Raw genomic sequence first — 20,436 nt, 5'->3', positions numbered from 1 at the left:
AGAACGACATCATGAACATGGCGAATTCCTGACAGCAGTCCATAATGGCAACCGCTCCCCCTCCAATGCCCCCCGCGCCAGCATCCCGAACCGGTAGTTACATGGCGTCGGCGTTGATCGGCCCTAGGGTCAAGGTGGTATCCCCGCTTTATCCGGCGGCAAAGTCAAGGCCGGGTAAATTTGATCCCCGAAGTTGCTCGCTGTTTCGCTGGCCGCCTGCCCTCTGCTGGGCGAAACGGCCATGGCCGCCAAAGTCCCCATTAGCTCGTTGTCCCCGATTGCTCGGCCTTGGACCAAGATGGAAAGAGGATGTGTGCCCAAAAAGGGCCCAGAATTCTCCGAGTCGGTGGTCCCCCACCCCTTGGCAGTGAGCTAGAGCCTGGTCGCTGGGCTTCACCGGTTTCAGTGCGCACCGATCCTTCTCCTCGAGCGGTCAGCCAGGGGGGAGAAGGTCGCATCTCGAGCTCACCGGTGGCCAGTAGCTTCTGTCGCTTAGGCATCCCGGTGCGTTTGCATGATCCTATCATGATAAAATCCGAGGGCACATGTTCCAAGCTGTCGTTGACATCATGCTCGTCCAGTTAAACGTTGTTGTTTGTGGTTTCGCATGCGAACTCCGACACTTGGGCGGAGTCGAAGCAAACTAAGACTTGGCGGGGCCTTCAGGGAAACAACAGCTTGGAAGGGGTAAGGGTAGGACGCTGTCAGACTCCAACTCGGCGTTATTCCCTTACTCACCAGGTAGTAGTGATGTTCCACGTTGCAAGAGAACTAACCTTAAAGCATCTCCAAACGTTCACTTCACCCATGACTCTGCCCCATTAACAGTCCGTTATGATACGGCCTCACTGTTAGTGAAAGGCGCCACGAATTGACTAACATTTCAAAAGTGGTTAAGAAAGACATGTTAGTACACAGTAAGTTTCGGGTCACCAACATGACTAGAATAGTATGACGATCTTACCTTGACTCACGATACATCCCTTCGCCCGTATCAGAGAGAGATTCCCATGTTTATTAAACCCTTACATGTCCAAAAATGTGCCAAGTATTTAGATGTACGGCTGTAGGCAGCAACAAAGATTGGAATACCAAGTGGGACTTGTAGTTGCTGGCCTACAACAGCTTAGAAGTGGCTTTGAGCTGTAATACGTAACCGCTCGGTCCGAACACTCGACTACCAGGTGCATGGCATGTTAACCTTCTGTGGTTGTCCCTATTGAGTCTTGAACTTATGCCCGAGCACCGCGCTGCCGGCATATTTTAAGACCTCATAAAGCATGCAGAGCACACCGTGGTATCGCTAACGGACTGAGGAGGGACATTAGCTGCGGTCAGTGCCGTCAGCTTTGTTGACGTCCAGGGAGATTCATTTTGGCAACCCGACCTCAAGAGAAGTGAACAGCGACACTACAATCTATCATATTAAAGTGTGGATGTATTTGGCAGTGGCCTGGCTTATACCGGGTATAGGTGGACATCTAGAGAAACAGGGTGTCCCTTAGCCGCCCATGGCATAGTAGCTAGGCGGCTCTTCTGAAAGAACCCACGTCGGACAACAATTCAGTTTAACGGCGAGGGTGAGATAGTTCACACCGATGCCGTGTGGTAGCCTTGAGACGACCTTGAGATACTATTCACATGTGGACACAAGAGTTTAACAATGAAATGAAGTCGAGCCCTTAAGTCTCTCCCTTGTTAAAATGATACGCTCCTTACCTTCTCCGTCGCGCAGTTGTTGTTAGGTGGTCACCGTGGAGGCTCATTTCATAAATATTGAGAATATTAGGGGCACCAGGCTAATTGCGCTATACGCCGCTTACAGCCGCCAGCGCGGCGCGCGCGGAGAGCGTTGGCCTGTGTACCTAAGGTATCTATTAATCGCCGCTAATCACTCGACGTTTTCATTTTTCATGGCATTAATAGTGCTCTTGTTATTATCATATTATTTTGAACTCGTTTTGGTCACTACCTAGGCACCAAAAGAGGTCTCAAGGAGCAGGGGGCCAAAAGAAACAACCTAACTTGAAGGCACTAAAGGGAGATAGAGAGCTAAAAACATGAACTCTGATGCCAAACACTCTGCAATGACTTGTTTCGGTCGTTCTTCCATATTAACCTCCGTTGTAATTTTGAACTACATCTCCCTCCGCGACCTTGAAACCGGGCCCTCACAACCTTGCCATACATGTCTCCAACATTGAGTGGGGAAGTTTCTTTGATACACACTCTGGAAATGAGAGATGGAAATGGTGGGCACGATGAAGTCAGGGGTCATGTCAGCCGTCAGGGACTTCTAATGGAAGCTTGGTAACCGAGCGGAGGCGGGCCGTCGATAACGAAACAGTTGAGCATGAGCGGTGTTGGTACCAAAAGGGGCTGCGAGGAGGAGGAGGGTTCGGTTGGAGGGGGCACGGCTGCTGCGGCGTCTTGCTGGAATCAACCTGGTCCCTCGTCGAGCTCGGATTTTCAAAGTGAGCGGGAAGCCACATGATACTCGGTCCCGGTCCGCACACGGAGTTGTGGCGCTTCGGATATCTTGCTTGGTCTTCCTGCAGTTGACGCAATGTCTCGGATATGTCGAGGGGGAGCAGACAATAGCAAAGGAATGCGAATCTCGGACCTTGTTGGCGTGAGACCCTTCTCGAACACTTCTAGCGTCCACATATGCCGTCGAATCACACATGATTATCGTCTTGTAGAACGTCTCCAGGGCTTTAGTCTGTTAGGTGATTGTTGTCTCAAGCGAAACGAAATTCCTCGGACATGCGGAATTATTCAGGGGTTGTAAAGCAAGCGTGCGACGAGATGATCGACAATACGTCTGGACGGCTTGGCCGTGATTGGTTTTGGCCGAGTGATACAGGACGCCACGGCGGTTTGAGAATGTTCGCGAGCTTCTGGAATGTTGCCCGATGCAGACATTCACACATGATGCAGGAGGTAGGAGAAGGGGGAGTCCAGGGGGAGTCCGTGGGGAGAAAGGGGAGAGAGTTGCCTTGGTGTGCCTGGCGGTCCTGGCCTGCCTTCCATTACACATGCAATAAACCGGTGTCCTCTCTCACCGATGGCCCCGTCCCAATCACACAAGTCACCTGCAGTTGCAGCTGCATGGCCATGCCTCCGGTTGGTGGGTTCCAGTACTTGGCGGTTAACCGGCCAATCCGGGGGTGGCTTGTCCGTGGAAAGTCGGCCGCCGACACCACCAACACCACCATCACCACGACCGAGTGACTGTTTAATGTTCACAGCCCGGATGCCGTCTTTTTTTTTGTGGCTTTTGGTACGGCTTGAACAGAGGTTGAGAATCATTTTTGATATGAGGGAGCTCATCCGACTGATTTTTGTCTCGCAAAGGTGAAATACACAGCCACGTCGTCTGCGGCCGAAACAGAGGCCCGGTGGATGCCCCCGGGCTTAGACAACTCAAAATCTCCAACACAAAAAAGGAGAAGCGGAGATCGAACACACTGAGGGTGGCACCGCCGTGGCTTGGAAGCGAGCCGGACACAGCCCGGCTACCCGAGTCAAACGATTTTGAGATGCAAGAAAGCTAGCAGGGTTCACAGTGTGTTGGACCGACCACAAGACCCCGGGCAGAATTCAGAGGAGGCCCTCCAGCTTGATCCGGAGAGAATGATCATGGCGCACGCATCGGAGGCCGACGCTGAGGTTGAGGTCATCACACGGGACCGGGTGCATCGGTCAACTCCGAATCTCGGGGGAGTTGAGAGCCGGATTCAATGACTTGTGTGCTCTGGCAAGCCATGTTTGATATGCGGCTCCCGCATCGGACGGACGCAGCATGGTGGCGTTCAGTCGTCATGCATGGCTCAAGCGGGTTTCACAAGACACTGCCAAATCTAGTAACTTGGCAGAGAGCGGCGCCTGTCTTGACTACCCCTTGTGTTACCTACATCGTAGGGACGCATCATCACATGGTCACGGACTGTAGGGCTGAACATGGGACGATCGACGGCAGGGTCCGTGGCAAACCGGGGACGGTGAACCATTGGCCAATTCCTGGCCGTCCTCTCCGATGCACCTCGACAGGGCGGTGCGCACCCGGTGCACTGCAGCACACTGTGTGGGTGGGTGCCTCAAGCTCAAGGCGGCAGTCACAGGCGGCCGACAGCGAGAGTCATGAAGGAGAGGGGCTGCAGAGAGGTGCAAGCCATGGCTGCAAACTATAGGGTGGGAGAGATATGAAGTTGATATTGCCCGAGGGAGACCGGCCTGCCAATCATCGAGTGTATCGGCCCTGTGTCACCTCTCTCCTTTTCTTGATGATCTTGTAGCCTGACGGTAGCAAGTAAAAGATCGGGAATCTGCCAATCACAGTCTAGGCGCTTAATTTACCGCAGCCTTTCCACCTAACAGTTCGCCTAGGTACATGTAAGGGCGCATCATCCGGCTGTCCAATCGGCGCGGGTTGCATGCTACGTGGCCCAAACCAACAAGACAATCTGTAAATCGATCCTTGGCAAAGACATCCACCCAAGCTTTTTGCTCCTTCGTCCCAACGTCACTCCGCCGCCCCCTGCTCCCGCCGCAGGAGGGCGGGACTTGAATCTTTATTCCTGTAACACAAAGCGGACCCCACGTACCCCCCCTTAGACATGCTTGTGAGTTGGGACGGTGTCTGTGGGATGTTGAAATGTTGTTGTCAGTCGTACAGTGCACAGTGCCATATCGTCTCTAGCTTGACGGGCTAATGAGGCGGAATCCCCCCTTCAACCCTGCCCCCCCTCCCCTCCCCTGTCACTCCGACCCAACAGCTTGGATTCCGGGCATTGCTGAACACCCGGCCTCGCAGGCGACCACCCGCAACTTGGAAAAGTCACCTGTTGGTTCAGTGCCTCGCCTCAATTCTCTCGGTACGTCGACGAGTGTCATCTGCGAGAGTGTTCGCCTTCCTTGCCGGCCAAGGCACCCTACTTCTCCCCCATCCCTGACTCAGAGGCATCTTCATCACGATGATGTTTGTCTATAAAGAATCTCTACCCTCTACCCAATATCCCTTCTCCCATTACACAACATCTCTACCAGTCTACTGACCCAGAGTCTTGTACACCCTCCTCTACACTACTTCCATCTTCAAGGGGCCGGCTGTATATCCTTTGCAAACTCGTCAGCATCCAACCTCACCTCTCGCATCCACCTTGGTTTCATTCTCAGGGGACCAGCAAGATACTCCAGTCGGAGCAACCTATTCGACATGTGTACCTGGGAGCTAGTCAAGTTCTCTGACTGCCGCCACAGCGAGCTGCAAAAGATGGCCTACTCGTGTGATGTCTACCGGCGCCACGTCTACGGGTCATGCGTCTATGACGAGCGCTACGACCGCGACCGTGTCTGCAAGGTCTTCAGCGACGGCCTCTGCAGCAGGTGTTCAGAGCTGTTCAAGTACATCAACTACGACTAGAGTACGCTTGTCACGACGACTCGACCTGACCACTGCAAGCCATCGGCTTCTTCGATAACCTACGACTTGTACAAATACCTTCCCGGTATGAGTCCCTTGATACCTCACATTCCTGTCACCCTTTGCTGATTACCCGACCGCAGGGTACCGGCTTTTATCACCAATGTATCACCACTAGTGCGACGCTTCGAATGAGTTTTAGTCAGGAGGGATTTGATATTTTTTGGCCTGTTATAGGCGGAGAATATTCAGGGACATTCTTTTCACAGGGGATTGGGTAGACTTCTTAGCATCACTGCATAGACGAGAGGCTGCGTGCCTGACATTCATTGTACATGATTTTCATATTTTCTTCTTGTTACATAGATCAATAGATAGAGAGAGCTTCGTTTTCATTTCAGACGTTTTCATTTCAGACGTTTTCATTTCAGACGTTTCCATCATTTTCCGTTGAACCCTGCCCCCATCGATCATTGTGCTTTAAATCCGAAGTCCTTTTCTCCAGTCCGAAGTATGACGCGTCTTTCCGTCTGATCCTCCCGCCCACCCCGCCGCTCGTGGTGTTGCAGGTTAGCATCTCAGCCAGGACCAACAAGGTTTGCGGCGTCGAGCCGCAAGCCAGCATCCGCTCCATCCGGGAGAAGTGGGTCCCGCCGCTCCGGATTCCGGGGCCGGCCCGGAGGGTCTCCGGCGCTTACTCGGTGCTTACTTTCACGGGGAATCAACCTGATAATTGTAGAACGGTTCGCTCGATCTGGGTGGTACAAGCAGGATTGCAGGAGAGAGAGAGGCCCATCATCACCCGTTGGTGAGTTGGTGATGGTACATTTTGGTGCAGTTCCAGCAACTTGCCGAATTAGGAAATACCACCAATCAGATTATTAGCCCCCAGAAGCACCCGCCACACAAGGGGGGGTGCCGAAACGCATGCAGAACTGCCGTGCCACGCCCCGGCGGCCGGTTCGCGAGCCTCACTTTTCGTATGCACTGTGAACCCTGCGGGCCCCGCGTGTGTTTGTCCTGTACACTACCCAATCGCGCTTGATCGTAGCGCTTGATTTTAAGCGCCGCAACCGAGCTGATCGCTGTTAGCTACAGACGAGAGATATCAACGGAAGCGAGGCAGACAGAGACGGCTGTGTCTTTTTTTAATATGGGAATAACCGGAACGATGTGATGCAGATATCAAATGCAGCAACAATCTCAACAATAACAACACACGGAACAAACCCTAGCAAGACAACCCCCGCATGCACCACGCGACGAAGGGGGTCCGTCAAACCATGGGGGTTGCAGCAGGCCATAGGGCTGAGCCGGCTGAGCACCAGCAGCAGCATCAGCTCAACCCAAAAACAGCAACTCCAGCTCGCGGGGGGGCGGGGCTGCGCTGCGCAGCCACAACAACCCCAACCACAACAGCACCAAAAAAACACCCAAAAACAAATACCACCACCACCATTGTTTCACCACCACAAACCCCAATTTAGCACACTTTCTATCCATCCCATGCTATCCGGCCCGCCCCCACGACCACGACCACAACCACCAACACCACCACCCCCACAACTACCACCACCGTACGGACTCTGAAACCCGAACACTGTCGGGCATGCGAGATGGCCCCCGCGATGGCCGGCCACCCCCGCCTACGCGGCCCTCACGGGGGCCGTGGCACAGACAGAGAGGTATGCGGCATGCGGCACGGCATCAATGATGTAAGTACCTATGCTAGGGTTGTTGGGATGGTGATCAATCAGTTTGAGGTGTTTACACCGCCCGCGGGGGGGGCTTGTTTGGTGCGAGGTGGAAGGTGGGTGGGTGGTGTAGTTGGGACGGATGGGTTGGTTGGTGCATGCCCGTGCCCGCCGGGGGGGGGGATGTGTGATGTGGTTTTTGATATGGTCCGTGTCGTTCGTCTCGTCCCTTTTGCCTTGTTACTTCCTTCAAAACGGGAGGTACGGCTTGAGTCATCACCGAAGGGGAGGGGGGATTCAATTCCGGAGGAAAGGGAGCATCGCGGCATTCCTTGGTACCTAGTCTGATGGTACCGATGCAAGGCTCGTTGGGCGCATTTGATTAATTACATGTCTGTGTAAGCGCGTACTACCCACGCTCTTTGCGCGAAGAGTGTCGGTGAATGGTGCGAAGGATAGCTCGGAGACGAGGAGTCTCGCGCAATGCAGCCTTATTGTCAAGGGGCTAGCCTCGCAACGGGAGCGAGAACGTCACACTAACCAAAAGGACCTCCTTAGTTCTTCGGCAAAGGTCGGCGGGACCCTATATACCATGTGACAGAACCTCAACCGACATCCTCTAATGGACGGCCTCAGCATCGAACTCGAGGCCACGGGGTCTGCTCCATGCATCTAGTGGAGAGACTTGAAGTGTATGGAAGTGTACTAGGGGCAATCCAAGACTTCTTGCGACTGTGGGATACTTTTGCATCTACCGGTATCCATTCCCCTCGCCCACTTTGCCCTCCTTTTGATTACTACCATTCTTCTTTTCGTTTCCGTGTGCCCCGTGTCTCTCTTCTCTTCCGGAATTGCCCTGAGCTGGCCCTTATCACCACTTCCTACTTCCACATCTACTAACTTTTGTGTTTCTTCTCGGGGGTTCTGGAGATCTTCCTGAGTTGTCTAAATAAAGGAATAATACCGCCTAGGGCCTGGTTGAGAAGGTTGCTGGATGGGGTGTTCTGCCAAAACAACTAGGTAGGTGCCTAGATACCTCTTCAGGCGGTCTTCCGGTAGCTCTCCGGACTCTCAGCTTGTCGAGCTAGCACACCATATCGGCTTGACTATGCCCCCGCTGTCTCGATTGTTTTGTAGATGCTCCGGAGATATTGGCTGGGTGGATCTCGAACGTTGCCGCTGCCAGATAGCTTGTTCTTTTTTCATCCCTCAGTCCGATTTAGGTTTCAACCCATGCAGTCAGTGGCCAAACGAGCAAGTCCATCCGCACAGACTTGAAAGCCGCCGCGGTTGGAAAAGTTCTATTTACTTTATTCCCGTCATGGATCCATACCACGTTCGGCTCAGCTTCAATTTTGCAGGACTTTTCTCCTCACATACCTCGGGAACACCTCACCAACACACTCCTCGATATCACACTTATCCACACACGCCCTGGAGCCCCACAACGCAAGCATGACGGGAATGCTGCAGCTGTCATGATTATGTACTACGATTACACATATCTTCTCCCTCTTGTAAGGAAACATGGGCTTTCTTTCCCCCTGCTCGAGAGGGAGAAAACTACGTTCCTTGACGTTTCAAATCCCTGTTTCTATGTGCTAAATATATTCTCGCGCTAGCTCAAGAGGGTTGGCGAGACTTCAAGAGATCGACGAACTGGGGGTTCAAAATGACCCACTCACAAGCATGTACAGACGATAACAACTTGTAGAGGAGACGGCGAAACCCAGGTAAAATAGCCCCGGGTACTTAAACACAGGATGACAAGGGGCGGCTACCACTGGCAGTCCGCACTTGCTTACAGCTCATGTCATCGAAGTGGGTGGAAGTGGACAGAGAAGTTGAGAACCGAGGACCAGCTTCATCCAGGGCAGGATCTGATCAAGCCCTTCAAGTGTATTCGACTCCGACCAGTGTTGCTCGGAAAATATGTACAACGAAACCCGCAAGCAGAATCCGACGCCGCACTCCATCGGCAGCACAGGATGCTAAATGTGTACCCGTGTGCCCGCCGGTCCTGTATCTACATCTATCACAACCCGAGCTGACAAAAGATGGCTTAAGCGGTGGTGTATCCAAAATAGGCAGAGAGAGTGAGTGAGGTCGGGCCGATGTATGTGTTTCGGCGCCAACCCGCCAACCCGCCAGCCCACCAAACCTTGCCAAATCCCGTCGTCCCCGACGCCATTGTTCCAGACATTATTGAGTAACTTAAGAGACATGAACGATAAATAAGCATTTCGGCGGGAGCACCCGTCATGTGTCCTCCATAAATCTCGACGCTGAGCCCCTCAATCCGTCTCGCGGTGCGAAACTGCGGCCGGCGGCATCTGGTGGTAGTAGCGTCGTGGGGAAAACGGACGGGCGATGCCCCGGCGGTAATGGGCCGTGTTCGTGAAGGGGCGTTCGTTGGGCACCGTCCCGGTAAATGGGGACGCCGCTGACCGGCCGCATGGGTGATCCAAGCTGGAAAGGGTTCGAGCTTTCCGAAAACGCCTGCGAGTCTCGGTAGTACGACGACCCGCTGCCGATGCTATCGTGTGGGTCGGTGTACCCGTCTCCACCGGATTCGAGGACCGAGACCAGCTTCTTGCCGGACACCCTGTAGAATCCCTTCTCTTGAGTGGCCGGCCCGGCAGCCGGTGCGTCGATCGCTCGTTTCCCGCTCAACTTGGCGAGAGCGGAGGGTATGGCAAACGCACCCGTCCGCTCGGCCATACCCATCCCGCTGCTGGGGCTAGTTGGTCCCGGTGATGAGAAACCCCTGCCCCTATCCTCGTCGCCCAGCAACATGATGCCTTGACCGCGCTGTCTCCTCCACTTTAACATGTACAATAGTGCGACGGCGATGAGCGCGATGCCGGCAATGCTGCCGACGACCCCTCCGACGACAGCGTTCCGAGTTTCAGGGGCGAGACCAGTGGGCTCGGGTGTGGGTTCGACGGGAACGGGAACGGCTGCTGTGGCCCCAGCGCCAGTTTTTGCCCTGCCGTCGGTTCCGCCGGCGACAATCGTGACAGTATCGGTGGTGGAAGTCCAGAGGGAGCTACTGCTCTTGGTAGAAGCGAATATGGAACGAGAAGATGAAGATGAAGTTCGTGAATGGTTCGAAAAGAGGCCGATCGTGTGATTGCCAAAGAGTGACGGTGGACGAGCTACCAAGAGTCAGCAGGTGGGTAAACGACAACATGTTTGGCGAAACGTACTTGACGACGAAGAATTGGTGACCCCAGACAAGGTGGGGAATGCAGACGTGCTGCTGAAAGGAGTGGACGTCAGCGTCTCCGGGGACGCAGACAAAGTAGATGAGGACGTCTCCGACTCGGCGGATGTTGTCGACGATGCCGTGTCATCGGCCGGACCGGGAAGCAAGCCAGAGAGAGGCAGGCTAGGCAAGGAAGGGAGAGACACGGTGGGCAACACGTCGCCGAGCGCGGGCAGAGCCGCAGTGAGACCGGCCGGCAAGGCTGCCGCGGTGGGTGCGGCGGTATCCGAGGTCAAAGTGTCGACGCTGGTGACGGCGCCCGTGGCATCGATGTAGTGAACGACGGACACGGTTTGGACGACGACGACCTGGCGGCCATGCAGCTTCTCGTTGGGTGGTGAACGAATGTGTGGTGAGGTGATATCGGCCTCGGGGGTGTGCAAACGACGGTGTTGGTGAAGATGCAGATGCTGGTGGTTTAGATCGTGTTTGTGGACATGGTTGTGGCGGGTGCTGCGGGCCTGAAAGAGTGATGGCCCGCTGGCATCGCCTTGGTTAGTCATAGCGCTTGCGTGGCTGTGAAAACGAATGTGGGCAAGAGCTGCGGAAAAAAAAAGAGCGGCAGTCGGTGGGCACGAATCGAATGGCAGGCTAGCAGCCCGACCCCGTATTCGAGAGTCTTGTCGATGGGCTGGATGGAGGGAAGCTCGTAAAATCGAAGCTGGCTGTGCGCGTGATCCGGAGGGGTCGGCTCGTCATGGTCGCAATTATCCAGCCAAACTCGCCCGACTCGTCCAAAGAAACCGGAAATGTCGAATTAACCGTCCCTTCTTGCAGCCAAAAGTTGATCGTCAATGCGCTGCGTCTTCTCTAAGAGGGACCGGGGCCCCAGTGAGATTCGGGAGGTGCCGTCAAACTCACCCGTTCCACATGTCCACGTCCGCGATGCTGGAGGTCGTCAATCGCACCGGCACGCTTGACAACCAGTGTGAGAGAAAGGAAGAGGGTAGCGCGAACGGGCGGCGCCGCGTGTATATTCCTTCTCGCAGCATTGTCCCGACCAGAAATTCTATTTTAATTTAAATTACCGGCCCAAGAGAACCCAGACGGCGAGCTCCGCAGTGGTTGTCGCAATGAGTCGAGAGAACTGGGCCTGAGCCTGAGCTGCCAATCTCGCTTCCCTTGGCGTCCGGGCTTTTCCCCCATCACAAGCCCACCATTGGCCAATCGTGTTCTCGAGGCCGATGCAGGAATGCGGGAATCCGTTGTCCTCATTGGCTGAAGATCTTTAACATGCGTTTGATGGATGGCTCCCACCCTGTTCGGCCGATTGCCTCTTTGCAGAGGGGAAAACACGAGATTCCAGTTTGGACCAAACACACCCATCGGCCCCCACTTTGCCCGTCTGCCACTTGCTGCCGCCAGCGTTGTGCCACGACACGAGAAGCAAAGTGAGATTCGATAGGTGGTCGACAAGATTGGGTTGCCAAAATGTCGAACCCGAAAAATGGGGACTATGAAGAGAACAACAGGAGTCGGCTCATCCCTGTGAAGGGGGTCACTTTTCTCCTGTTTCAAGGGATGTAGCCTGTTTCTTTTACTTGAAGTGGGGGAACTTCAAACATCCCAACGGCCACGAGTAGCTCCTCCAGGGCATTGATGTTCCCCTCCCAATTTTGTATAACTACTTTGAGTGTTTCACACACTAACAACTCCTTCTGGGGGTTCCAGGTTGTTTTGTTTCCTGCCCCGACGGCACATCATGGTTCATCCCAGATACCCTTATCTTGCTTGGAACCCATTTCAATATCAATACGGAAGTAAGGTGTATTATACGTACGCTCAGTAGGGCTTGGCGTAAATACCATCATCGATCGTTTTCGCCTCTTCGCGTTGAAGTCGGGCATGAAGAAGTGGGCCGAAGGGGGCCGAAGGTTGCCCCCTCTCAGTCTAATACCCAAATCATGACCAAACTACCCGCGCCTTGACTAACAGCGAGCTCTAACTATTGCCTAATGAGCCCCATTCGCCACGCTAGAAAAAAGTATTAAATACCCTCACTCTCGCTCTCTAAAAACTTGAGACTGCCAAAAGAATTTGCACCACATACTTTTTTCTCTCAACTAACTTCACCATCTCAACTAAATATCAACTTCACGATATCAACTTCACCATGGATGGCTCAAGAATGTGTCCCTGTGCGTCTTGCTTCGGCTCGACCCCACAGTACACCCCGGTCTATCAACATCAACACCAACACCAACTTCAACAACAACCGCACTCAAGCTATTTCAAGGCGAAGAAGAGCGACAGCATGATCAGCAAACTACGACGAGTCTCCAGCAACGAGAGTACTACCTCAACTTTGGTCGGGCTGACTACAGACATGCAACCGATGGGCATCTCGTACGAAAAGTAAGCAGCGGGCTGCTAAAAGGAGTTGACAGGAGCAATTGGCGTTTGGATGATTTGTTCGGAGTTCAGGTGCAAGGCGCTGAGCTGACTGAAAAGGGCGAAGGCTTCAAAATTCCGCCGTTGGAAAAGGTAAGAATTAGCATCTATCCCTCTGGTTTTGTTCCGCTGACTAGATCTCCCGGACTAATTGCGTAATGTTGTAGGTTCAAACTTCAAACCCATATGTTACCCAGCTGATGACCAGGTTCCTGGTGCTGCAGATACGCCACTCACTCCACTCACAAAAGGCTTGCATGATTTGAGTATGCTAACTTGTGGTATGACCTGGACCTTGACTTGACCTCATCCCAAGTCTCGTCCCCCACTTGATTTCAGCGGAGAATATAAAAAAGAAAATAAAAAAAAGAAATAAAATGCATTTTGAAAATCATTCTGTGCCCCTTGTTCCCAGAACTGTGCCCATGATGATGACGACGAGGGTATTAACCTCTGCAAAGTCCATGTGTTAGGTGTGTGGCTTTATATTATCATATTGACTTCCCTGAGAGAAGTGCATTTCTCATTTTGCCTCATATGGTGGAGGGCTGCGCTGGCTTCATGTCACGGTTATGGCCGCATGCAGGGTCCCGATGGGGGGGTGCGCGGAGAGCGCCCCCCAGCCAATCATTAAGAATGGGTCCCAGACCAATCAGGAGAGGAACGGGGGGAACGGCTACCGTTCCCAAGGTTCCTATAAAGGAACGAGAGGAACGGCCACCGTTCCTCACGTTCCCCAAGAAAGAGGTACGGAGATACCTAGGACCTAGATAGTATATAGTCACTCGTCCTGGAGAGCTCTGGGAGTTCTCCAGTTAGCAATCACAACTACAGTTCGCTACAAGCTCGCAAGCCTACTGTTGAGACAAGTCTATTGTTGTGCACCCTTTGGCTGCACCGAACCTAAGCATCCTCAAGAGATTACCTTCACCGAAGCTGAACCCTAACAGGATAGGATCCTGGAGTAGGTTCGTCACACTTCAGTTGGCGTTGAGGGCTTCTCTCACCATTTCCTCCGCCTAGGTACCACCGTAACTATTGAGGTGTGAACTAATAATACTCTAAGGGAGATATCAACCTTCTCATATTTGTATTTAGGTGCGAAAACACTCCTGATATACATGCCTATCACAGCAGAGTGATGGGATCGAGTTTGGGCGAATTTGGGTGTGATTTGGCATTGTGACTCCACCTTTTGACATGATTGTACTTTCTTTCAACTGGTGATCAGGCTTCCATCTTTTAGCATTCGAAATCTCAAGGGCATTCTGATTTCCGCCAGAGGCTTCATGCCCAGTGTTCTCACACACCACCATCCACTCTCAAAAAGAACCTTGATAGGCGGGTCACCAGGTTCCTTCTGATTAGTATTACACAGTCTGAACTTTTGAAGAATTCGCAGCAAAAGAACTAGCCATTGTTTCTGAATAGTTGGGAGAAAATGTATCCAATGCCAGTTCCTCACCCCCTGTTTGGGAATGCAAACAGGCGGTTTCTTTTACAGTTTACCCCTTTAACACCGCCAACTTCAGTTCCTTTCCTGCCTAGCCAGTGTGATGAGGTCTTACAAAGAGTTAAGTGAGGAGAGTCACTTTACGAATCTTTAAACTGAATGAACATACCTTCCCGCAACCGATCATGACCACCTGTCGTTAAGCACTAAGGGAGACGTGTAGTTTGTTTCCTTACTTCTAGCATTTGCGATTGTTTGATCTCTAGGAGGCCTCTGCACAGTGTCTTGCCTTTGATGTTTTGCCCATGGTTGTAGATTAGAAGCATCTTGGCCTCTTTCCCTTATTCAAAACTCGTTCACAACTTTGAGAATTGATTCCTTTCTTGTTGGACCCTGGCCCCCCTCGTTTCACATGGAAGCTTGGAGTGATCCGCTTTCTTTGAGTAGCTTCATCTGAGATTCCGTGGCGGGTTTGAGAATGCCTGAACCGCTCGAGAATTCGCTTCACAACTCTGGGAAACACCATAGAATTCCATCTTTCTCTCTTAAGAGACGTCCCAAGATGGGTGAGGCTTGGTGATCTTCTCTTCCTTCTTCATACGCTTTATAATTCAGTGTTACAGGCTTGAAATGGCCTGATCTTTCTGCAACACCTTATTTAAATCCTGAGAGACCTGGTTAGTTCCATTTCCTTCCTCCATCCCATCTCTCTGATCGACAGACCCGCCGGCGTTAACTCTTCCTTCTCGCAGCCGCCTTTCCATCACCCCCAAAGTTCCAACCCCATCGGCGACCTCTCCTCCCCGCCAACTTCCTTCCCATACGAACGACCACGACTCTCCCACACGGGGGACGAAGCTGGCGGCAAAGCAGAAAGGTAGCCAAGGGCTGGTGTTTGCGCCGGCGAGCTCCTCTTCCTCTCTTTTTTTTTTCTTCTTTTCCCACACTTCCCCATCCTCAACACCTCCCAACCAGGGCCGTGGTTGTTTGGTTGCCTTCAAAGCATTCAAGTTTGCTTTCTGCCACCCTGGTCGCCCAACTGCCGGGATGTCGTTCCCGCCGATTTCACTGGCGGTTTACTTCCCAGCAGAGCTGGGGGCGGATGCGGAGCCGGCCTCACAACCAGAGATTAAACCCTCTGCAATGGAACAAGGTAAGTTGTTTGTGCTGCTGTCGACTTGAAATTGGACTCAAAGCCTCCAATCTGGTGGAGTCAAAAGAGAGTCATTTGTTTCTCATTTACAAGTGGTGCTACATATCAGTAGCAACAAACCTAACATGGGACGTTTTTGAGCAAGAGACAAGAAACTGTTAATCTCTCACATCGTCTGATGCTAGGATGGGCAGCTTGTTGTTAAAGACTGGTTGGGTTTCCAGCAATTGCCATGGCTGCTTACCCTTTCTCTTTGGATCACAAACATGTGAGCCTAAGCTAACAATTTGAACGCACTAGAAGAGCTCCCTACCCCCAATGGCCATGCCCACCCTTGGGCGGCCTTACCAGAATTCAAGCCGGCCGCCGACTTCTCGCCATATGTAAGAGCTGCCCTATGTGAACACAACTCACAAAGCTGTTGGGGGCAATAGCCCAAACATACATGCATATCCATCCAATGCACCTGTTCGTCCAGTCTCATGTTCTACTTCAGACGGACTCTGATTTTAGAACTTCGTCTGGTCATACATATCCTCGTCTCATCATCCACCTCTGTGCATTACATGTACTTCTCCACATCGCTTTAGAGTCCGGATGGCTAACTCGAGTCGCCCCATAGGCCGACCCATCATGTGCCCCGAGGGCACCGGCAGACCAGGAAGACCATCCCGAAACCTGGGACCCCAACACCACCAAGACCCTCCCCGGCGACGACGACGACGACGACGAAGACCAATACTGGGAAGAAGGCCCAGAAAACTGCGACAACGACGACGAGGCCGCAGACGTCGACGACCGGGAGTCGGACCCGGACGTGTCGGGCCTGTCGTCGTCGTCGTCGTCGCAGGGGCAGGGGTCGGGGTCGGGGTCGTTGACGCAGCACGTGTGGCTGAGCGACGAGGAGCGGCTGCGCGTCGCCTTCAAGCGCGCCCGCACCAGCGCCGAGAAGGTCGACCTCGACCGCTCGCCCTTCTTCCCCCGGACCGTGGCCGAGTATGCGGGCCTCAAGGCCGGGATGCTTGAGAGTAGGGCTGCGCGGCTGAGGGTGAAGGTGCGCGAGAGGGAGAGGGCGCTGCTAAGGGCGAGGGAGGGGGGGAAGTGGAGGAGGGTGTTTGTGGTGGGGAGGGAGGGGAGGGCCGAGGAGAGGGTTGTTCCCGTTTACTATGGGCGCGCCGAGGAGGGTAGGCCGGCTGCTTCGTCTGCCGCTGGGAGTTCCTCGATGGGGGTGGATGTGGCGAGCGCGGCGAGTGCTGCCCAAGGGGAAGCGGCCTCGTGAGTTCAGACGTTTATCTTCTCCCTTTGCCGAGTGGCCTTTACTGACAATCCCTAGAAACGCCAACCTGGAGAGCCACTGGGGTGGACCTATTGTAAAGTAAGTCAGCATTTCCCACTTATTCCTGCCGCTTGCTAATCTCCCTCTTCGCCTCATAGCACCCTCAGCACGCCTGGTAACTGGGTTCAACCTTTGCTCTATTCTGCGTTCCCAGTCACGTTTGACTGGGCCAACTTCGACGTGCGGCAGTTCATTTCCCACGAATACTTCCCGTCCCAGGCACATCAGGGCATCGAGCCTCTTTCCCATACTGGCCAGGATTGGTCCGATTCGCAGGTCAACGCCGCCGCCGACCACCCCACGGGCTCGCTACTACCTCCTTATTCCGCGGCCGGCCATCAACGTGCCTCTTCGGCCGCCATATTGAGAGAGGTTGCCGCACATGCTGCCTTCCGCCATGGCAGCGTCGACGGAAATACACAAAGAACAACCAATGGCACCCACCACGGGCATAACTGGCTTGATGACGAGGATTCCGATTCCGATTCCTCGTTCACCCCGAGCGATTATCAACCTCAGCACGGCTTGAGTGAGGGCAAGTCAAAGGCTCCATATGAGACATGGTGCGGTCACAATGTGGCCAGCAATTTCTTCACCCCAATCAACTTTACGAATGCTCCGACTATAGCGGCAGAAGCTGAGAATAGGGCCACGGACAGGGACGAGGGCCACGTCATGCTTAACCTCAACGGCCATAACGAAGGCGAACGGACCGCCTGCGATGATGGCTCTGGTCTCCCACAAGCTGACGACGAACTCGACAAGTTGGAGCTCAATGGGACACCCGCCGGCAAAGTGGAAGCCAATGGCAAGGGTAAGGAAGAGGGATACGCAAAGGACACCCAACTCGAGGTCCAGAACGAGGACACGCACGTCAGGAAGGAGGAAAGAGACAACGGGTCTGATATCGAGGGATCCAGCACTCAACCCCCGGGCCTCATAGCAAAACACAATCGCCAGCGTAAGGTGCCAAACCCTCAGGCCCGGGTTTTCACACCCTCCGCAGCGAGCACTTTCACGCCGAGCGACTACAACCCGTGCAAGCTCAACCAGCACACACCAAGCCCCAACATCCCAACGAACCCCCCACCACCACCCGCAGCGCCGCAGCTCGCAACCGCACCGCTCAGCCACCGCGACGGCCTCTCCCCCTTCTTCGCCCACCCGGCCAACCCCTTCACTCCCACCGCTCCAGGCTTGCCAGCACCACCCTCCGACTGCGACTGGCCCACGGTGGCCGAGCTGACCAGCGAAGGCGAAGGCCGCATCAAGCGCTGGGACACCAACTCTAACACGAATACCCACACAAACACCACCACACCACGGTCCTCCTTCTCCCACCCCACCCACACAGACCCCAACACAGACCACCACAACCCCATCCCCAACCTAGACGCCACATCCAGCTCGACATCCACCCAAAACCCCAGCCTCGGCCGTTTCCTCCCACTCCCCCGCCTCCGCAACACAATCGATCCACGCCTGGACCTCACCCCCAACAACTCACCAAACAACCGACCAAATAACTCGGACATGGACACAAACATGGAGGAAGCAGACGCGCTCCCGTTGCCACTGCCGTGGGAAGTGCGCGCGATGGCGGGCGAGCGGCGGTGGGACCTGCATGGGGGGCGGCGGCTGTGGGAGGTATGGGGGTGGCGGTTTGAGGACGAGGAGGATGGGTGGGATTGGCTTTTTGGTTTTGGGGGAGAGGGGGAGGGGATGATGATGGGAGGGGAGGGGGTTGCGGTTGGGGTGGGGATGGCGTGGGGGGTTTTGTTGGGTGAGGGGGATCAGGAGGAGGATGAGTGGGAGGGGGGCGGGGATGGGAGGGAGGTTGTGGTTGAAAGGGGGGTTGAGGTTGAAAGGGGGGTTGAGGTTGAAAGGGGGGTTGAGGTTGAAAGCGAGGTTGAGAAGGAGGAGGGTGAAGGTGAAGATGAGGGCGAGGGCGAGGGTCAGAATGGGAGTGAGGGTGAAAATATGGGCGAGGGCGAGAATGAAGGTGAGGGCGAGAACGAAGACGAGGATCAGAACGAAGATGAGGCTTGGGGGGAGGGTGGTCGTGATGATGAAGACGGGGAGGCGGTTTAAGAGGTGGATACTTGATGAACTTGGGGGCCCCGGTTGGACGGAAGATAAGAATCGGTTGGTCGGTTGCTGCTTGCTTGGCTGGAGTTTTGGAAGTCAGTCGACTATCTTGGTTGGCTTGAACGGAAGGTCGGGCACCACCAAGCGCTTAACAAGGAGAGACACAACGGTCTCTGAAAGCCACTGGTCGACCTGCAGTACCCAACATCTCCTTTCTCGAGATCAACACCAAGGGGCAGGATCCAGGAGAAGGCGCCCTGGGACTTTTTTTTTTCTTTCTTTTCTTTCATCGATTCTCTGCATTCTCGATATTCGATATCATCATGGCCAACTTTTGGGGCGAGCAAAGACTCAAACCTCAGCCAAATTTGATATCCTTGCAAGACGATGTTGCTGGTAGCGAAATTGAGCTAGTTAGGACCCGACGTTTCGGTAACCCCTCCTCTCATCTGCTGCTCGTTTGTGCTATTATTATGCATAACTATCGGTTTGTTACTTCCCATGATTATTGTTGCTGGTTCATGCCGGCCATGGAACCTATTCGACAACCATGGGGACATCTGTGAAGCTGTTTTTTGTTCTTGTTTTGCATGCAAACCTGAGAATTGGATAACTGATTAACTAAAGCACACTTATTCAAGACAGATCGATGACGTCGCAGCAAGCCACGGTTGGGAACCTGAGACGGGAGGTGATTGTCAATCTCGCCTGTTTTTCGATAGTTAACCCGAGTTGGGTCCCGGGATACCGGGTCTGGCCAGGTCGCCGGTTTGAATTCTCGAATCTGAGGAAAATGGAGTTGCAGGGCCGGCCTCGGCCTGGCCTGGCATGATCTGGAAAACACAAGATGCAGGAACCGCTGAGAGGTGAAAACATCGGATGACAAGCGGTGCGTGGCGTTGAAGATCAGCGGCAGATGTGCAGAGGCACAGCGGTACGCCCTGCAGATGGTTCGGCGCCCACTGTAATTGGCTAACGGTGCTCAACAGGAGCGGCTCGCAGGAGAGAGCAGCCCCGGGTCTTGGCCCGCAGTGACCCCTGCACAACTCGTTTCAGATGCTCACCTGTAGCTGCCTCCCTTGCGACTGCGCCTGTTGAAATCGAGGCAAGGCGAGGCGCTGACAGTCGAACGGCGCCATCTCCAACTGTGCGCAGCCGGTAGTCGCACATCGTTGCCTAGACGGAGTTGGACACGCCATATTTTGGACCAACATCACAGTGCCACAGGCGGTAAAGAGAAGGAAAGGATAAAAGACGGCTTCCTCCGCCATGGCGCTGGGGCTAGCGTAAGAAAAACGTCTTTTAGAAGTTGCGGTAAGGGGACGTCGAGGGTACTTATGCGTGTCATTGTAACCGTCAAAGGTGCGCCCAACAACAAACAAGCAAGATATAACTGGATTTTCGATTGTCATCAGCCGTGCTGGCTCGGCCACGTCGTCCTTTGTGCAGAGAGTAATTCGTTAAAATAGGAGCAGGATTGTGCCATGGTGACTCGAGCCCAACGTACCGTTCCTGTAATTGCATGTCCCGCGCATACAAAGGGGACCCCTGTCTCTGGGCCCATCGAGGGGCTGACTCGCCCACTTTTGTCACTTCCCTTCTGTTGTCCCCCCTGGATTTATTAGCGG

At 53.9% G+C, this 20,436-nt stretch overlaps 3 protein-coding genes across 3 annotated transcripts; 1 reads left to right on the top strand and 2 right to left on the bottom strand.

Moving 5' to 3' along the window:
• Positions 1-1,939: 1,939 nt before the first annotated feature.
• On the bottom strand, positions 1,940-3,132 carry F5144DRAFT_582240 (uncharacterized protein). Its single transcript, XM_066789489.1, has one exon. The coding sequence runs from the start codon at positions 2,684-2,686 to the stop codon at positions 2,297-2,299; it is 390 nt and encodes a 129-aa protein (XP_066639783.1). The 5' UTR covers positions 2,687-3,132; the 3' UTR covers positions 1,940-2,296.
• Positions 3,133-9,300: 6,168 nt separating this feature from the next.
• Positions 9,301-11,104, bottom strand: F5144DRAFT_350903 (uncharacterized protein). Its single transcript, XM_066784299.1, has 2 exons — positions 10,329-11,104; positions 9,301-10,277 (listed from the first exon to the last, which is right to left on the bottom strand). Exons 1-2 carry the CDS (start codon positions 10,888-10,890, stop codon positions 9,379-9,381), a joined length of 1,461 nt encoding a protein of 486 aa, XP_066639782.1. The 5' UTR covers positions 10,891-11,104; the 3' UTR covers positions 9,301-9,378.
• A 4,174-nt stretch (positions 11,105-15,278) lies between these two features.
• On the top strand, positions 15,279-18,971 carry F5144DRAFT_657130 (uncharacterized protein; the record flags this gene model as incomplete). Its single annotated transcript, XM_066793180.1, has 5 exons — positions 15,279-15,384; positions 15,685-15,767; positions 16,007-16,659; positions 16,718-16,759; positions 16,819-18,971. 5 exons carry the CDS (start codon positions 15,279-15,281, stop codon positions 18,809-18,811), a joined length of 2,877 nt encoding a protein of 958 aa, XP_066639781.1. The 3' UTR covers positions 18,812-18,971.
• Between the last annotated feature and the right edge of the window lie 1,465 nt (positions 18,972-20,436).

Source organism: Chaetomium tenue (genome assembly GCF_020726465.1).
Source record: "Chaetomium tenue strain MPI-SDFR-AT-0079 chromosome Unknown F5144scaffold_6, whole genome shotgun sequence".
In the NCBI taxonomy this organism is placed as follows: Eukaryota; Fungi; Ascomycota; class Sordariomycetes; order Sordariales; family Chaetomiaceae; genus Chaetomium; species Chaetomium tenue.
Note: the sequence above shows the minus strand (reverse complement) of the source record. Positions and strands in the feature narration are given on the sequence as shown.

Bases quoted from the DNA above. Each gene is read 5' to 3' on its own strand.
- F5144DRAFT_582240 (XM_066789489.1), bottom strand. From the start codon at position 2,686: ATGTGTGATTCGACGGCATATGTGGACGCTAGAAGTGTTCGAGAAGGG.
- F5144DRAFT_350903 (XM_066784299.1), bottom strand. From the start codon at position 10,890: ATGACTAACCAAGGCGATGCCAGCGGGCCATCACTCTTTCAGGCCCGC. The intron at 10,278-10,328 runs GTACGTTTCGCC...GACTCTTGGTAG, and splicing joins CACCAATTCTTCGTCGTCAA to CTCGTCCACCGTCACTCTTT.